Raw genomic sequence first — 17,377 nt, 5'->3', positions numbered from 1 at the left:
AATTTACCTCGATGGATGCTATATTTTTGGATTCGTTACGAATTCCCAAGTTAAACTGCGTTTTCAAAAAAGTTCCCCGACGCAAGGATTCTCAGCAAAAGGACCTCAAGGTTCGAAAAATGCTGAAATTGGCCAACTTTGCGGAGCTCTCAGAGGCAAATGGATGCATGGTTTGATTCGATGTTAAAGTTTTTTAAAAGATACACCCTTTATCTTTAAAACCCCATACTTAAAAAATTTTTAAGATTTTTTTTAAGGCAGAAACAAATTCTAGAAAACATAGTCAAAAAACATAAAAGTATACAGCAGCGGTCAAAATCGTAGTAGTGTTGCCGCCCTGTGTATTTAAAAGTTTGTTGTTGTAATTGATCTTTTCCTGGTAATATTGTATTGATTATAATTTTACTATTAGACTAATTGGATAAGAAAAAATTACAACATCAAACTTTTAAAAACACAAGGCGGCAACACTGCTACTATTTTGACCGCAGCTGTATGTTTTTCAGTTTTTTGACTATGTTTTTTGGAATTTATTTCTGCCTTAAAAAAAATCCTAAAATATTTTATGTATGGGGTTTGAAAGATAAAGGGTGTATCTTTTAAAAAACTTTAACTTCGAACGAAGCCATGCATCCATTTGCCTCTGAGAGCTCCGCAAAGTTGGTCAATTACAGCATTTTTCGAACTTTGAGGTCCTTTTGCTAAGAATCCTTGCGTCGGGGAACTTTTAGGATAACGCAGTTTAACTTGGGAATTCGTAACGAATCCAAAAATATAGCATTCATCGAGGTTCATTTTTGATGCTGCATAGTGTAATTGCTCATATAGTTGCATACATTTTTGTAAATACGCTTAAGCTTAAGTTTACTTTGTTTACTCTTGAATTACTACTCTTAAGGAACATATGTACATATGTAAATTTACTCTGTGGATTCTTGAATTGCTACTCTTAAGGTACATATGTATGTACAAATTGCGCTCTTTAATTGTTACGCTCACTTTGTCACACATACTGGAATTTTGCATGCTTACACATACACGCGCAATTATGCGAGCGCATTAGTTCTAAAGCCAAATGAATTGGAAATTAAAGGGCACTTGAGAAGAACAACTGAACCAGAGCGCATCAACTTTATTGTCTGTCCCGTCCGTCTAAGCGAGTTGGCCTACCGTTATAATTCAACTTGGACCTTTAGTTGCTTGTGGCACAGGACCACTTTAGAAGGACGTTCCCGTTTTGGACATCCAACCACCTTATTTGTCCAGGCTAAAACTGATTGACCTAAACACTTTAAAACACCGCAGATTTTGAAACGGTGTAATATTTATACATAAACTGCTGAGCGGTGCGGTGTATTCTCCAACTTTGCTGAGAGATATCAATATTGCAGTTCCCTCGAGATACACTCGTGCCTTCCGTCCTATCCGTCTACCAATTGTGAGATCTAATTTTTCCCTTCATGAACCATTCCGTGTTTTATGTACTAATTATAATTTAGCCTATCAATGTATATCCTTTGAGACTTCTATTGATTTTATATCCCTCCAAATTTACTGTTATGTACCTCGATTCACTAAACGTATAAATGTATAAATCGTTAAGTTGTTAAGTTAGCTGTCCATAGTTAACTATAAACCAAATAAATAAATTAAATAAAGTAAATACCTATAGTTTAATGCTAACTCGGTGCAGTTCCAGGAATTCCAGATTCAGAGTGCCCATTAAATTTTGTTTTTATTTTGTCAAAAATCAAAACGACGCCTACTTTCTACAAAGTTACAATGAATTTTCTTATATTTGTTTGAATATTCCTATGGGAGCCTTAAGATATAGTTGTCCGATCCGGCTCGCTTCGACATATGTACTACCTGCAATAGAAAGAAGACTTTCGGGAAAGTTGCATTGCGATAGTTTTAAAACTGAGAGACAAGTTCGCATAGAAACGGACAGACGGACAGACGGACATGGCTAGATAGACTCGGCTATTGGTACATTAAACTATATCTGCAAGGGTATATAAGCTTCGGCTGGCCGAAGCTAGCTTTCCTTCTTGTTCCTTGTATTTTTTATGATTTTATAAAAATAGCTAAAAATAACAATTTCAGCCCCTTTTTCTTCCTTTTCATACAAAATTTTACTGAGATGTCTCCATTCAAAAAATTATAAGAAATACAAGGAAAAATATTTAAACATTTTTTTTTTGCAGTTATTGTTTATTTTGATTGGGGAATAACTTTGCATTAAAACATTTTTGTTTTAAGCCCCAGGAAAAAAGTTGAAAATTTGACTTTCACAAAATTTGCTCACTTTTCAAAGGGGTCTTAAAGAGTTAAGAACATTTTTGTGTCATTTGAAACAAGAATCGCCTTTCTTATTTTAAGAAATATTTTTTCTTGTTTTAATGGTGGCTTTCTAAAAAACCCTTTCTTGTTTTAAGAAATTTAATTTCTTGAAACAAGAAAAATTTTTCCTTGTTTTAATGGTGCCTTTCAAAAAAACCATTTCTTGAAACAAAGGTGAGGTCGCCTTTGGCAAAAATTCAAGAAAGAATTGTCTAGATTTTAAGGAAATTCTTAGATTTTTTTTTATGAGTGTAGGTAAAAGTAGTGAATTTTTATACCTTCTATCAGTTACAATGTTATTAATGCAATTTTAATTGATTGATAACACAGGCCGACAAAATGTGACATGGGTCGGTGTCCAGGCCTGCCACCATTTTATTTCGATAAATGAGGCTTTTCTAAGCATAAGTTGCCACTACGCCTATAGTCCATCAGCTCTGGTATTTGCGGTATCTTTAATTTAAGAAAATCACAAATTTTCTTCGTCTTTTGGGATATATCTTCAAGAGTGGTCAACCAATTTTGGTAATCTTTTCGGAATTAAATAGTTACATGTCTCTTTTATACGGTCGTTTTGGAAAATTCAATCTAACTGAACCACAAGAGAAGGTGGGCGCATTTAAAATTTTAAAGTCACAGCAAAGTTTAAAAATCTTTATTTGTGAACAGCGTTTAAAAATTAAATAAAAATATTTTCTTCTACAATGCATTTTTGATCCAAAGACACCTTATGTCCCTAATTTTTTGGACACTCATCAGGTTTTTGTGTATTGTTTTGGAATTTTTAAAATTGTTTTTCTTACTTCCTTCACAGTGACAATTCACAAACAGTGCCCAAACCTGTCACAATTTTAAATATCATAATTCTAAACGATCTAAGTAGTTTTGCTTTGAGTATAAGCACATGAGCGTAGCCTACTAATCTTTGGGGGCTGAAATGCTTGAAGTGTAATCCCCCTCCAGCTTTTAGCTTACGCCCATGTATAAATATTTTTAAAGCAAGGGTCACTTGTGCTCAAAAATAGTTATGAGTTACGTAAAATAGTGACAGGTTTGGGCACTGTTTGTGAATCGTCACTGTGAAGGAAGTAAGAAAAACAATTTTAAAAATTCCAAAACAATTCACAAAAACCTGATGAGTGTCCTAAAAATTAGGGACATAAGGGGTCTTTGGATCAAAAATGCATTGTAGAAGAAAATATTTTTATTTAATTTATAAACGCTGTTCACAAATGAAGATTTTTAAACATTGCTGTGACTTTAAATTTTAAATGCGCCCACCTTCTCTTGTGGTTCAGTTAGATTGAATTTTCCAAAACGGCCGTATAAAAGAGACATGCAACTATTTAATTCCGAAAAGATTACCAAAATTGGTTGACCACTCTTGAAAATATATCCCAAAAGACGAAGAAAATTTGTGATTTTCTTAAATTAAAGATACCGCAAGTACCAGAGCTGATGGACTATAGGCGTAGTGGCCTGGACACCGACCCATGTCACATTTTGTCGGCCTGTGTAATTATTAATTTTAAACTCTTCCAATTTTGCATTGGCTGAAAGGAAATGAATAATTTTATTTGTATTTAAGCACATTATGTGTTTTCAAAACATTTCCATATATGCATATGTAAATACGAATTTGATGAAAAGTTTAAGTCTTAAGATTAATAATTAACATGGAAACATTTTGGCTTTGTTTACAGAATTTGTAGTAATTTTTTATCTTCTTCCATGGTGAAAATTAAATAGGGCTCTTACTTCTGCTACAAATGAAAACTATTTTTTGAAAAATAAAACCTAAACATTTGACCCACAGGACTGACTATTGATCGAAAATCATATTGATCGGAACAGCAGTTTAAGTTTTTAAAATCCAAAACAAATTTTAACTTAAATTTCACTTTTCCCCTCCCCCTACCGCACAGCACTACCCCTCCCCTCGACAGTTTTCTTGGCTTTTGCTCTCTCGGCCGTCGCTCTCTTGCCATCCGCTCTCTGGGTTTCGCTCTCTCGGCAGGCTCCTACAAAATGCAACGCAATAACTTAGAAAATCTAAACAAATTCGTTAAAAATACTTAAAATAGTGTTAAAAACTTATAAAATTAAACTTAAGCATTTGGGCAATAGAATAACTATTGAGCCAAAAATCATCTTTATCATCTTTAATTAGGCCCTTTCAAGACCTAAAATTCTGCAAAATTTAAATTTCGAAATTCCAACCATTTTAGAAGTTAAGCTTAAGTACATCTAATGTTTTGTTGCTCGAAATATGGATGTTGGAGCTGTTTGGGGCCACTGGGGTGACACGTCGGACCTTAGTCGGCGCCTACGCCCCCAATGGAATGCTGTGCAAAAATTTGGCTGCTCTAGCTCTTACGGTATGGGCTGTGGTCGTATCCCCTTAAAAAGCGGTCTTTCATTTTATAATCTTTAGAGATAATAAATAAAAAATTAATAAAATATAAAGAAAGTAAATATAAAAAAAATATAAATATGTTGAATTTTTCTGAAAATTTCATTTTGGGATCAATAGTGGAACTTACTTGAAACAAGAAGAATGTATTATTGAAATCAAGCACACTTAATAATGAAATCAAGAAGAATAGCTCTTGAACTCAAGGATAGTTTCGTCTCAGTAGGGGATATGTATATTACTAAAATCGAGAGCGCCTAATCTTATAAACGTGAACGCCTACTCTTGAAATGAAGAGCGCCTACTATGCTTGAATCCACAAATTGTGTTTTTGAAAAAAAAATAGTTTTTTCTTGGTAAAAGAGAGAAAATTAAAACCGAAAACGATTTATATATACATATGATGGACGTTGATGCACTACGAGCAGTACAAACAAGTGGCCCAACGATACCACACACAAAAAAAAGCACGTCGCCGTAAAATCGATAAGTCCAGGTAATTTTCTGGTTATTCCTACTCATATCGTTTTTACCTGAAATATTCATAAAATTTACATTAAATAATATCATTTTGCCGAATTCTCTCTCTCGGAGATTCTCTAACTTCGAAAAAGAGCGCAAGAATCAATATGGCGAGCAAAATGACATGAGTGGAAGAGAGAAAGACGTATTCGAAATTCGAACTGACGTACTTCGAAAGCATGTTTTCTCGCTCGCACTAGTATAAGTTTTGGTCGACCATATCACATTTACCTGGCCCCATATCAAGTTAAAAATGATCTTAAAAAAGGTCAAATTGACCTACGATTCATATCGAGTTTTTTTTGGGTGCAAGCACGTGCTTGTAACGCGCGGGACCCTTTATCAATTAGGACAAAAATTCGAGTTCGCGAGGAAAATACATGAAACAAATACTACAACTAAGATTGAAGCAAATGAGATAAAATTTTAGTTTTTAATACGGGGATAGATGTTGAAGTGCAAATTAAATAATAAAGATTGTTATAATTTTTACATAGAACACGAAAGGGCTCATGCAGAGTAAAATTTGATGTACATCGAGGCAAATTAAGAGGGTAATAATTTCGTGTTAGTCTAACGGGAACATTAAAAGTTAAACAGTTTACCAGTTCTACGAAATCAATATCACCTTTTATAAGATTTTGCATAAAAATAGTACCAAGCATTATTCTACGGTTTTCAAGTGATTTACTCTTGGAACTGAGAGAACCATTCTTGACTTTAGTAAAACCGTTGTTGCCTCACTTTTGAGCACAGAAATACTGAAATCAAGAACGTTGAGAACGGTTTTTTTTCTCGGTGTATGTAAAAATACAGGGTTATCTCAATAACCCCCATAGCTCCACGCTAGTGTAAAAAGGCTATTGGTGTATTTCTTATATATTTTGGATAGTCGAGATGACTTTACCGAAAGGGGTCTCGGTTCAGAATTCTCTGAAATCAATTCAGTGTATTCAGTACGAACGGACGTGTTTTCTCTAAGCTCCAAAGAAAAATAGTTTTCACTCTGAACTTATAGTTAAAATAAGCGTAGACACCAGTTAAAAGGGTACTAAGATCTCGCTTTCACTGTGAATACTGCAAGTCTTTTTGGATACCGGCCAGGTTGTCATATAAACTGATTAAAATAACCAAAGAAACAAATAAAAATTGAACGCCGCATTCATACTTGTGCACGAACATCGAACTTACCACCGTCGAACTTATCTGTCCACACTCTTCACACTCTTCAAGTTGCCATGTCTTTAACTTCGGCTCCAGCAAACAAGCGACTTCGCAGCAACACCAACAACATTGTGAGTCCCACCGAGCGCATGTCTGATGCCCCGCCGCCGTGGCTCCTAGAGATGCTCAACTCGCGCTTCAAAGAACAAACTGAGCAAATAGCATCCTATGTGAGGGACGCAGAGGAACGTATTCTAGGCGGTCTTACGAGCCGCTTAGATTGCATTGCAGCCGAGATGAAGCAGTTTGGCGAGCGTGTCACCATCGTGGAGGGCGAAGTGGCACAATTACGCGCTGGGAGGAATCAGCTGATTGAGAGCGTCAAGCATCTGGATCGGGAGGTTGGCGAGCTGACCACCCTGAGAGAGAGATTGGGAGAGATCGAGGCAAAACTGGCAGCACAACAAATGGCAAATCAGGCGTGTGACTTACGCGTACATGGAATTCCATTTATTGAGGGGGAAAACTTGAAGGTGTTGTATAACCAGCTCTGTTTTTCACTCAAGCTAGCACCGCCACCGAAAATCAAGGAGCTATTCCGGGCCAGAAAAACACAAAACTCTTCTGTTGACCCGGTGGTCATAATACGTATGGAAAATCAGCACGAAAAAATCACGCTGCTGCGCTGTATCGGAGCTTATCGTCGCGCAGTAAACCAACAACTAAGTTTGCATATGATGGGCTTCGACTCACAAGCTGCTCTTTATGTCAATGAGCAGCTTTTGAGAGAGCACTATATAATATTTAAAGAGCTTAAAAAGCGCAGACTGTTCTCTGCTGTTTTTACCCGCAGAGGTTTAGTCCACATCAGGTGCAATGATAAAATCTACTGCATCGAGAGTATGGATCAGCTGTTGGCGCTCTCGCAAGATGCTGATAAGCTAGCCTCTTCTCGCTCTTCTCAATTATCTACATCTCCGCGCGCTGCAACTTCGTCATCTGTGGTGGACGGAATCGCTGCGAACTGTCAGGGATTTCGCCGCTGATATGTTCCTGTATCTTAATCTAATTATAACTAGGTTCTTTAAATCTAAATATTCTTTCTATATTAGACATAAGATTTCCCAAACTCTTAAAAATACGACTCTCTTAATTAGGTATCTCACACTCTCTCAAGACTCTTTTTTGTTTTTAATAGTGGTGCTTAGACTAATTCTTATATCAAAATCAATAGGTGCGTATGCGTTACTGATTGTCTGGTCTGTCGATGATGGATGACAATGATTGTTCCCTGAGTGCGAGCAGCTATACGATGCTTAGAGTACTTGGTAATCAGAGAAATGGCCTTCGTGTATGCCATATTAACGCTCAAAGCTTAGTGAATAAAATCGAAGAATTTAGGTATTTATTTGTTAGTTCTAACATTGATGTTATTTGCTTGTCCGAAACGTGGTTTTCGTCGTATGTCAGTGATTCGTTAGTAGAGTGTAATGGTTATGATATCTTTCGTTCCGACCGTGGTAGCCACGCTGGGGGAGTAGCCTTATATGTAAACAAACGTCTTAATGCAAAGTTTGTCTGTAAACATCCGAGTGATAGCTCCGTTGAATGGATATTTGTCCAGATCACAAATACATTATACTCATCAAAAACTTTAATAGGCTGTGTTTATAGACCAAACCGATCTATTGACTACCAAAACTTAATTGACTTATTGTCCTCTATGTCTATACAATATTCGGACGTTATCCTTGCTGGGGATTTCAACAGCAATATTCTAAAAGAAAATAAATTATCCGACGACATCGGATCTATTGGTTTAAATTTAGTAAACTCATCAGTACCTACACATTTTTCAAACCACTGTGATACTTTACTTGATTTATTTTTTGTAACTGACTGTGATAAAATGTCCATGTATAGTCAACTTTCAATGCCAATGTTTTCAAAACACGACCTAATTTATAATATTAATACTGACTTTACTGAAAACCATATAGTTTATAGGGATTTTAAAAATATTGACTACACCTTGCTAAGTAACGACTATAATTTATGTGACTGGGACTCTATTTATGACCATACAAATATTAATTCTCAATTGACTGTCCTACAAAATAATATAATATACTTATATAATCGATCAGTACCGTTTGTGACGAAAATGACCAAGCCACGTGAAAATCCATGGTTCAATTCAGCAATTAAGGTACTTATTGACAAACGGGATACTGCATTTAAAAAATGGAAGCGATACAAGACAAGCCAGCACGCGGTTCAATATAAAATGTTTCACAATTGATTAATCAAGAGAAACGCAAATATTTCTTTAACAGATTTAATAGGGCAACAACGAGTCAGCAGAAATGGGCTGATATTAAAAAACTAGGCATTGGTAAAACCAAAACTAATCGATGTGATGCAAATCCTGATGAACTAAACCAAAAATTTTTAGACTGCAAAGTACCTGAAGTAACTAAAGATGACTATATTGATCACCTACCTCAAAATACATATCGAAATTGTGATAATATAAATTGCGGCTGTGATAATGGTACCTGTGATAGTAGTTTTAGTTTCGTGTGTGTAACTGAGTCTGATGTCCTTAAATCAATGTTACTAATTAAGTCAAATGCTACTGGAGTCGACGACATAAACCCAAAATTTATAAAGATACTATTGCCAAAAATATTACCATACATAACTTTTATATATAATACTGCCTTGACACAATCAATATTTCCCGACTCTTGGAAATTAGCTAAAATTATACCTGTTCCAAAATCTGCAAACGAATATAGGCCAATTTCAATCTTACCATATTTGTCTAAAGTCTTCGAAAGACTTATGGCTGGTCAGATGACCAATTATTTAACAAGTAGGAATATACTAACCGATAAGCAATCAGGGTTCCGTGTTGGCAGAAGCTGTACCACAGCTATAATTAAAATAGTTGAAGACATCAGGGAAAAAATGGATACTGACAACATAACATTTTTGACTCTTTTAGATTATAGTAAAGCATTTGATACGGTAAATCACGAAATTCTTTGTATTAAGTTAAAGCGTCTATGTAATTTCTCGCGCTCATCAGTGCAACTTATTTGTTCCTATCTAAGCAATCGCGGTCAGTCTGTTTTCGTAAATAATGTGTACTCGTCTTTTCTTTATCTGAAGCGTGGTGTGCCGCAAGGATCCGTCCTAGGTCCACTACTGTTCTCAGTGTATGTAAATGATTTACCTAGTAATATGTCAAACTGTGAAGTACACATGTATGCTGATGATGTTCAAATGTATGTAAGCCGTCCTATTCGTAGAATTAATGAATGTATAAGTGTCTGTCAAACTGAATTGGAAATTGTTAGCCAGTGGGCGAAAATCAATGGGCTAGGATTAAACCCGAAAAAATCGAAATGTGTTGTGGTAGGTAAAAGAGTGATGGCTACCGGTGCATTGGAAAAATTATCTATTAATAATGCTCCTCTTGAGTATGTGAAAACTGCAATTAATTTAGGATTTACGTTTAATCAAACATTGACTTGGGATGATCACATTAATAAATCTGTGGGAAAAATGTATGCAATACTTAGAAACCTATACTTGACCAAAGACTTCTTACCGACCAAAATAAAAGAGACAATTGCAAAAATGTACCTTATACCGGTACTTTTCTATGGTCTAGAGGTATTTAGTGACTGCAGCTCCGTAGGTCAGCGCAAGCTGCAGGTAGCGTTTAATAATGTGGCAAGATATATTTATAATAGACAGAGAGCTGACCATATAAGTGACGTTACAACTAAAATCTTTAACATGCCACTTAAATCCTGGACAAACCTTAGGGCCCTATTACTACTCCATAAAATTATAAGCAAGCAAGAGCCGTTGTACCTATATGAAAAACTTATTTTTAGTTCGTCAAGAAGAACCAGAAACATAATGAGCATTAAGTATAAGTATCTATGCACAAGAAGGCAGTTCCTTGTATATGCTGTTCGTAATTGGAACCAACTTCCACATACTATCAAGGCAATCAGTAATGAAGCTCAATTTAAAAACGCACTGCAAGAATATTTTAAGACAAATTAATAGCACCACCAGAACCTAGAGAGAAAGTGAGAGTAACAAAAAAAAAATCAAAAATTACAGGTTAAAATTAAAATAAACTAACTAAAAATTAAGAATTCAAAAATTTAAAAAAAATCAAAAAAATTAAAAATTATAATCAACATTTAAAATAAAAGTCAATTAAAATAGTAATAGTAGTAAGTGCCGACACAAATGTTAGCATATAAGTTAAGCTTTAAGTTCAGCCTTCAATTGTACACCCGTGACTAGCGCCTTAATTTATAAGTATGCTACATGCTTGTAGCGCTGGGATAGAAACAATCAAATAAATAAATAAAATAAATAAATAAAATTGTAATTACGTAATATAGCCCCAGATCCCCAATCAGAAACTATGGTATTGGTACTTATCTTCGGAAACTGTTTTAAAATTTTAAAAATTAATATTTTTGCTCTATTTCCAATGACTATTCACAAACTGTGCCCAAACCTGTCACAATTTTAAATAACATAAGTTTATACGGTTCTATACGGTCTAGGTTGTTTTGACTTTGTATATAAGCACATGGCCGTGGCCTACGAATCTTTGCGGGCTATAACTTACGCACATGTATAAATATGTTTAAAGCAAGGGTTACTTGTGCTCAAAAATACTTATGAGTTACTTGAAATAGTTAGGTAGTTTCGTGGGTCAAAAAAAGCACTGTGGAAGAAAATATTTTTATTATATTATATTATATTCGTGTAAAAGTATGTAACAGAGAGAAGAAAGCGTTTCCGACCCTATAAAGTATACATATTCTTGATCAGGGTTACTAGCCGAGTCGATATAACCATGCCCGTCTGTCCGTCTGTCTGTCTGTCCGTATGAACGCTGAGATCTCGGAAACAACAAAAGCTAAAAGATTTTGAGATTTGAGATTTCCCACACATATTCTTGGGCTTCCTACGCAGCAAAAGTTCATTTCAGCTGAGCGCCGCGCCCACTCTAACGTCCACAACCGCCCACTGACGATTTTAAAATGTGTCTGGCGCCGACACCAGTAAAGATTTCCGAGAAGTATAAATGCAATTTGGTTGTGTATATTTATATTTATCGAAATTTAGAAGACATTCATTCAAACAAAATTATATAAATCCATCTCCTTCGTGCTCCCAACTTTCTAGCTTTTGTAGTTTCCGAGATCTCAGTGTTCGGACAGACGGACATGGCTATATAGACTCGGCTAGTGACCCCGATCATGAATATAAATAGTTTATAGGCTCGGAAACGCTTTCTTCTCCCTGTTATATACTTTTGCACGAATACAATATAACCTTTTACTCTACGACTAACGGGTATAAAAATTAGAATATATTTAAAGTTATAAACTTTTAGCGTTAGTAAAAAACTTATGAATAAATAAATACCTTTTTAACCATAGTTTATACTGTGAAGATCCGTTAACCAATAGCATTTTAATGGAGTCAGCAAAGGAGTTTGGAACCGAAAAATCAGTTTGTTCTTTGACAAGGTAATTTATTAGTGCTCTTTTAATTTTTCTTTTGAGTGGAATCCATTTTGTAATATTCTTTAAATTTATAATTTCTTTTGCAAGATAATTAGATATTAAAAAGCTGTGCATCATTTTTCTGAAAGAAAATACATATATATATATACGGTGGTTCTTTTAAAAAACGTCACATTTTTGAGTTGCATGAAACTTGCTTTACGTGTACGTGTAAGGATTTGGCTAAAAAAAATTTTTTTTTAATGAGAATTTTTTTGAGTTTGCCAAAAAATAAATTTTAGAGGAAATAATGCAAGAGACACGAAGTCAATCGGATTACTACAACCGGATATACCGGTTTTTAATGAGAGGGTACCTTTTCAAAACTCACGTTTTTTGGCAAACTAAAAAAAATCCTAATTAAAAATATATTATTTTTCCGCCAAATCCTGATCCACGTGTTTACTTATTTTCCGAATAGAAAACGCAAAGCAAGTTTTATGCAAATCAAAAATGTCAAAAAATATTTTTGGTCAAATCCGTTGGTTTTGTAAAAGAACCGCAAAACTAGCGTGGGTTGATTTGGGGGTCTGCAAATCGTAGGGAGGAACCTTATCTATGAAAAATATCTGAGTTGGATAGTCGCGAAAAAAGTTATAAGTCGTTTGGGCGTAACATGCTATATTTGATGCTATATTTGTAAATTCGTTACGAATTCCCAAGTTAAACTGCGTTCGCCAAAAAGTTCCACGACTCAAGGATTCTTAGCACAAGGACCTCAAAGTTCGAAAAATGCTGAAATGGGCCAAGTCTCCGGAGGTCTCACAGGCAAACGGATCTATGTTTTGTTTTGATGTTAAAGATTTTTAAAATATACACTTTTTATCTTTCAAACCCCATACTTTAAATAATTTTTGGATTTTCTTAAAGGGAGAAACAAATTTAAGAAAAAATAGTCAAAAAACTTAAAAACTTACAGCTGCGGTCAATATAGTAGTAGTGTTGCCGCCCAGTGTTTTTAAAAGTTTGTTGTTGTAACTTGTTGTATCCAATAAGTCCATGAGTTCAATTATAATCAATACAATGTTACCAGGAAAAGATAAATTGCAACAACAAACTTTTAAAAACACAGGGCGGCAACACTATTATCACTTTGACCGCAGCTGTTTGCTTTTTGACTATGTTTTCTTGAACTGGCTTCCACCTTAAAAAAAATCATAAAAGTATTCTAAGTATGGGGTTTGAAAGATAATGAGTGTATTTAAAAAAACTTTAACATCAACACAATCCATTAATCCGTTTGCCTGTGAAAGCTCCGGAGAGTTGGCCAATTTCAGCATTTTTCGAACTTTAAGGTCCTTGTGCTAAGAATCCTGGCGTGGGGAACTTTTTTGAAAACGCAGGTTAACTTTAATTTTTTCTCGAATTCCAAAATATAGCACCCATCGAGGTAAATTCAAAAAGCATTAATTTTGTTGCACAGTGTAGTCAATGGGCCGTATTGTCCAGTAAGCTATATAGCTAAGCATAGCTTTTAGGCATATGAATAAAACCACGCTTGATCCTTAGCCTTTGCTAATGAAAACAAGAGAGAACGCTATAGTCGGGTGCCCCGACTATCAGATACCCGATACTCAGCTAAAAGGAGTGCGAAAGAGATGGAGAAAAACTTTGATCCGCCGTAACTTTTTAACGAATGGTCCGATTTAAAAAATTTCTTCTACATTTCGATAGGTATTGATAAACACAATAAAACTGCATTTTTACTTTTCCAAAATATTGAAATTTTTAAAATCGTATGTAAGCGATTGTGGGCGTTAGAGGGGGCGTGGCACCCTTTTGAAACAAACTTGCGCTGCGTAGGAACTCCTAGAATCTGCATGCAAAATGCCAATCTTCTAGCTTTTATAGTTTCCGAGATCTCAGCGTTCATACAGACAGACAGACGGACAGACAGACGGACAGACAGACGGACAGACAGACGGACAGACAGACGGACAGACAGACGGACAGACAGACGGACAGACAGACGGACAGACAGACGGACATGGCTATATCGACTGGGCTAGTGATCCTGATCAAGAATATATATACTTTATAAGGTCGGAAATGCTTTCTTCTAGCTGTTACATACTTTTGCACGAATCTAGTATACCCTTTTACTCTACGAGTAACGGGTATAAATACTGTTATTTCATTCTATTTTTGAGAAAAATATCATAGAAGTAGTTGAAAAAATAAATTTTTTTAAAAATGCTTTATAGAGACAAAAACATTTTTACCGGCTACTATGATATTTTTCTCAAAAGTAAAACGAAATGCCAGTATTTTTCTCCTGCAAACGCGAAGGGTGAAACGTGGTTTTAGGCATATAGTTTCTTGGACTATATGGCTTAGAAATGCCTAGAGATTGTTTTTTGCGTCCATTCCAGTTTATAAAATTCAAGGCTACTGTGATATTTTTTATCAAATACTGGGTTACTTTCTTTTTTAAATGCGGATATGATTTATCACTTTTTTGCGTCCATATTTTACTGGAACTTACCTGTGATAAGCCATTATATGTATAACAGCATTCGGCTTTAACGTAAATTGGTGTCCATATTTACATTTAGCACATACTGCAAAAACGTCAATCGGCATTAAATGACTATCTATTATGTAACGTATATTTTTATTAAGGTATATTTCACAAACAGAAAAGTTCCACAACATAATAAAGAAAATTATTACACTTATGATATTTTTAGGTCTATGCGACATATTTTTAAACATGATCTCAACACGTCGAGTCATTAAATGATTTTCAAGAGAAAACTATTATTTTTTGTTACACCTGGTGCGTTTGTTCTGTGTGCTCTACCAAGCATGGTGGACTTACTATCTTCCTAGTGTGCGTTGCCCGTGTTAGTGTGCGTTGTCTTTGGTTGTGTTAGTGTATAATTTTATTTGCTGCGAAATAGGCTCAATTTCGCATCTGTTTGACGCCTCGAAACAAAGCTGTGGGCTAGGAGTGTAGTCGCTCAACTGCGGATCTTGTCGGACTGAGTTCAACTTCTACTGAAAACCACCTTTTATTATACCCGTTACTCGTAGAGTAAAAGGGTATATTAGATTCGTGCAAAAGTATGTAACAGGTAGAAGGAAGCGTTTCCGACCCCATAAAGTATATATATTCTTGATCAGGGTCACTAGCCGAGTCGATCTAGCCATGTCCGTCTGTCCGTCTGTCCGTCTGTCCGTCTGTCCGTCTGTCCGTCTGTCTGTCCGTCTGTCTGTCTGTATGAACGCTGAGATCTCAGAAACTACAAAAGCTAGAAGGTTGAGATTTCCCACACATATTCTTTGGCTTCCTACGCAGCGCAAGTTTATTTTAGCCGAGCGCCACGCCCCCTCTAACGCCCACAATCCTTCACTAACGATTTTAAAATGGGTCCTGCGCCCACATCTTTAAAGATTTCCGAGAAGTATAAATGCAATTTTGTTGTGTATATTTATACCTATCGAAATGTAGAAGACATTTTTCAAATCGGACCATTCATTAAAAAGTTATACGCAATCAAAAATTATATATCTATCTCCCTCGCACTCCCTTTAGCTGAGTTACGATTATTAGTCGGGACACCAACCCGACACAGCGTTCGCACTCCCTTTAGCTGAGTGACGGGTATTAGATAGTCGGGACAACAACCCGACTATAGCGTTCTCTCTTGTTTTTTGTTTATTTTATTTTTTTTTAAAACATTGTTCATTCAATATAAACTCTTTTTAAAGGAAGGTGAATAACATTAATAAGTTGAATATTTGTTTTTAGCGATAGGGTGATTTTTATACCCGTTACTCGTAGAGTAAAAGGGTATATTAGATTCGTGCAAAAGTATGTAACAGGTAGAAGGAAGCGTTTCCGACCCTATAAACTATATATATTCTTGATCAGGATCACTTGCCGAGTCGATCTAGCCATGTCCGTCTGTCCGTCTGTCCGTCTGTCTGTCCGTCTGTCTGTCTGTATGAACGCTGAGATCTCGGAAACTATAAAAGCTAGAAGATTGACATTTTGCATGCAGATTCTAGGAGTTCCTACGCAGCGCAAGTTTGTTTCAAAAGGGTGCCACGCCCCCTCTAACGCCCACAATCGCTTATATAGGATTCTAAAAATTTCAATATTTCGGAAAAGTAAAAATGCAGTTTTATTGTGTTTATGAATACCTATCGAAATGTAGAAGAAATTTTTTAAATCGGACCATTCGTTAAAAAGTTACGGCGGATCAAAGTTTTCATCTTTATCTCCTTCGCTCTCCCTTTAGCTGAGTAACGGGTATCTGATAGTCGGAGCACCCGACTATAGCGTTCTCTCTTGTTTTTTTGTTTAAAAAGTAAAACTATTTTTATTTTTGGGCCCTGAATTGAAATTAAATTGTATTCTGCAATAACAATTTTTTAAATTAACTAATATACACTGGTCGGCATATATGTATGTATATTTTGTCATAGTATTCATTTGACTATTAGACTCTTGAACGTAGTACCGGTGCATTATTAGAACCAAAAATGATGATGAAAGAGAAGTGCAAATTAATAACAGCAAATATGGGCACTTCCAAAATGTCGCTCGGGACATTTGCACACATTTAAAGTTGAAAAAAAATTGTAAAACAATGGATTTTAATTTTAATTATGGGCTTTTCTTTTCACTCTTTCCAAGCTCTATTTTTTGGTAAAAATCTTGATTTTGTACCACTTTTAGTTTTTAAGATATCGGTAAAAAACTGCCGTATTCGCTGGGGACAAAAATAGAAGTGGATTTCGGGGAGGTTCATACAACACCAGAAATTAGCGAATTCTGATGGAATATTTTATTGCGATTTTTTTTAGAATGTTGTTCAAACATGTCGCTGTGAAATGCTTTTGGTTTTACTCAAAAATTCTTTGCCGTTTTTTTTTATGCATTTTCAACCACATTCGCTCGGGACATGTCGCTCGGGACATTTTTTCCGACGGTTTTGTAAAGCGAATTTCTTTACCTCTATCTCTCAATTGCTGGATGTTTTGCTTTTAACTTAATAGTTTAGCATGTGAATGAAGCATTCAGTACAGAAAAATGTCACATATTAGCATTCCTATAGGATAAATTAACAACAGAAGACAGGTCCAAAAAATAACAAAAAAATAGCCAAAAACTGATTTTTGCGTATATTGGTGGGGTTTGTCATAAAAATAATCAAACTATACTCCAAATTTGTAGTTAAGCTCAGTATCCAACTAATTAGAAACTAATATCGGGGCAAAATCATGTGGAAATATCTTTTTTTCAAGTTTTAAGGTTTTTGGCTTGGTGGACTTTTTTTTGAAAGTGCCCATATGCGAAATATTTTGTCAA

The 17,377-nt window shown here is 35.3% G+C and overlaps 1 protein-coding gene across 13 annotated transcripts in view; it reads right to left on the bottom strand.

Annotated features, from left to right (window-relative positions):
* LOC108069552 (uncharacterized) overlaps positions 1–14,995 on the bottom strand; it is a 537,263-nt gene extending 522,268 nt beyond the window's left edge. For 11 of the 13 annotated variants that reach the window (XR_011418413.1, XR_011418414.1, XM_070214354.1 and 8 more), the window contains exons 1-2: positions 14,543–14,872; positions 11,918–12,139 (exon numbers count right to left, since the gene is read on the bottom strand). Coding sequence is in view for 11 of the 13 variants with exons in the window: in XM_070214354.1 (XP_070070455.1) it covers positions 11,918–12,139; positions 14,543–14,793 (473 nt within the window). In the remaining 2 variants the exon portion in view is untranslated. The other 2 variants (XM_044392616.2, XM_070214358.1) reach the window with 2 other exon arrangements.
* Between the last annotated feature and the right edge of the window lie 2,382 nt (positions 14,996–17,377).

This window comes from Drosophila takahashii, chromosome 3L (assembly GCF_030179915.1).
Source record: "Drosophila takahashii strain IR98-3 E-12201 chromosome 3L, DtakHiC1v2, whole genome shotgun sequence".
Classification (NCBI taxonomy): Eukaryota; Metazoa; Arthropoda; class Insecta; order Diptera; family Drosophilidae; genus Drosophila; species Drosophila takahashii.
This window is presented reverse-complemented; position numbering and strand designations above follow the sequence as displayed.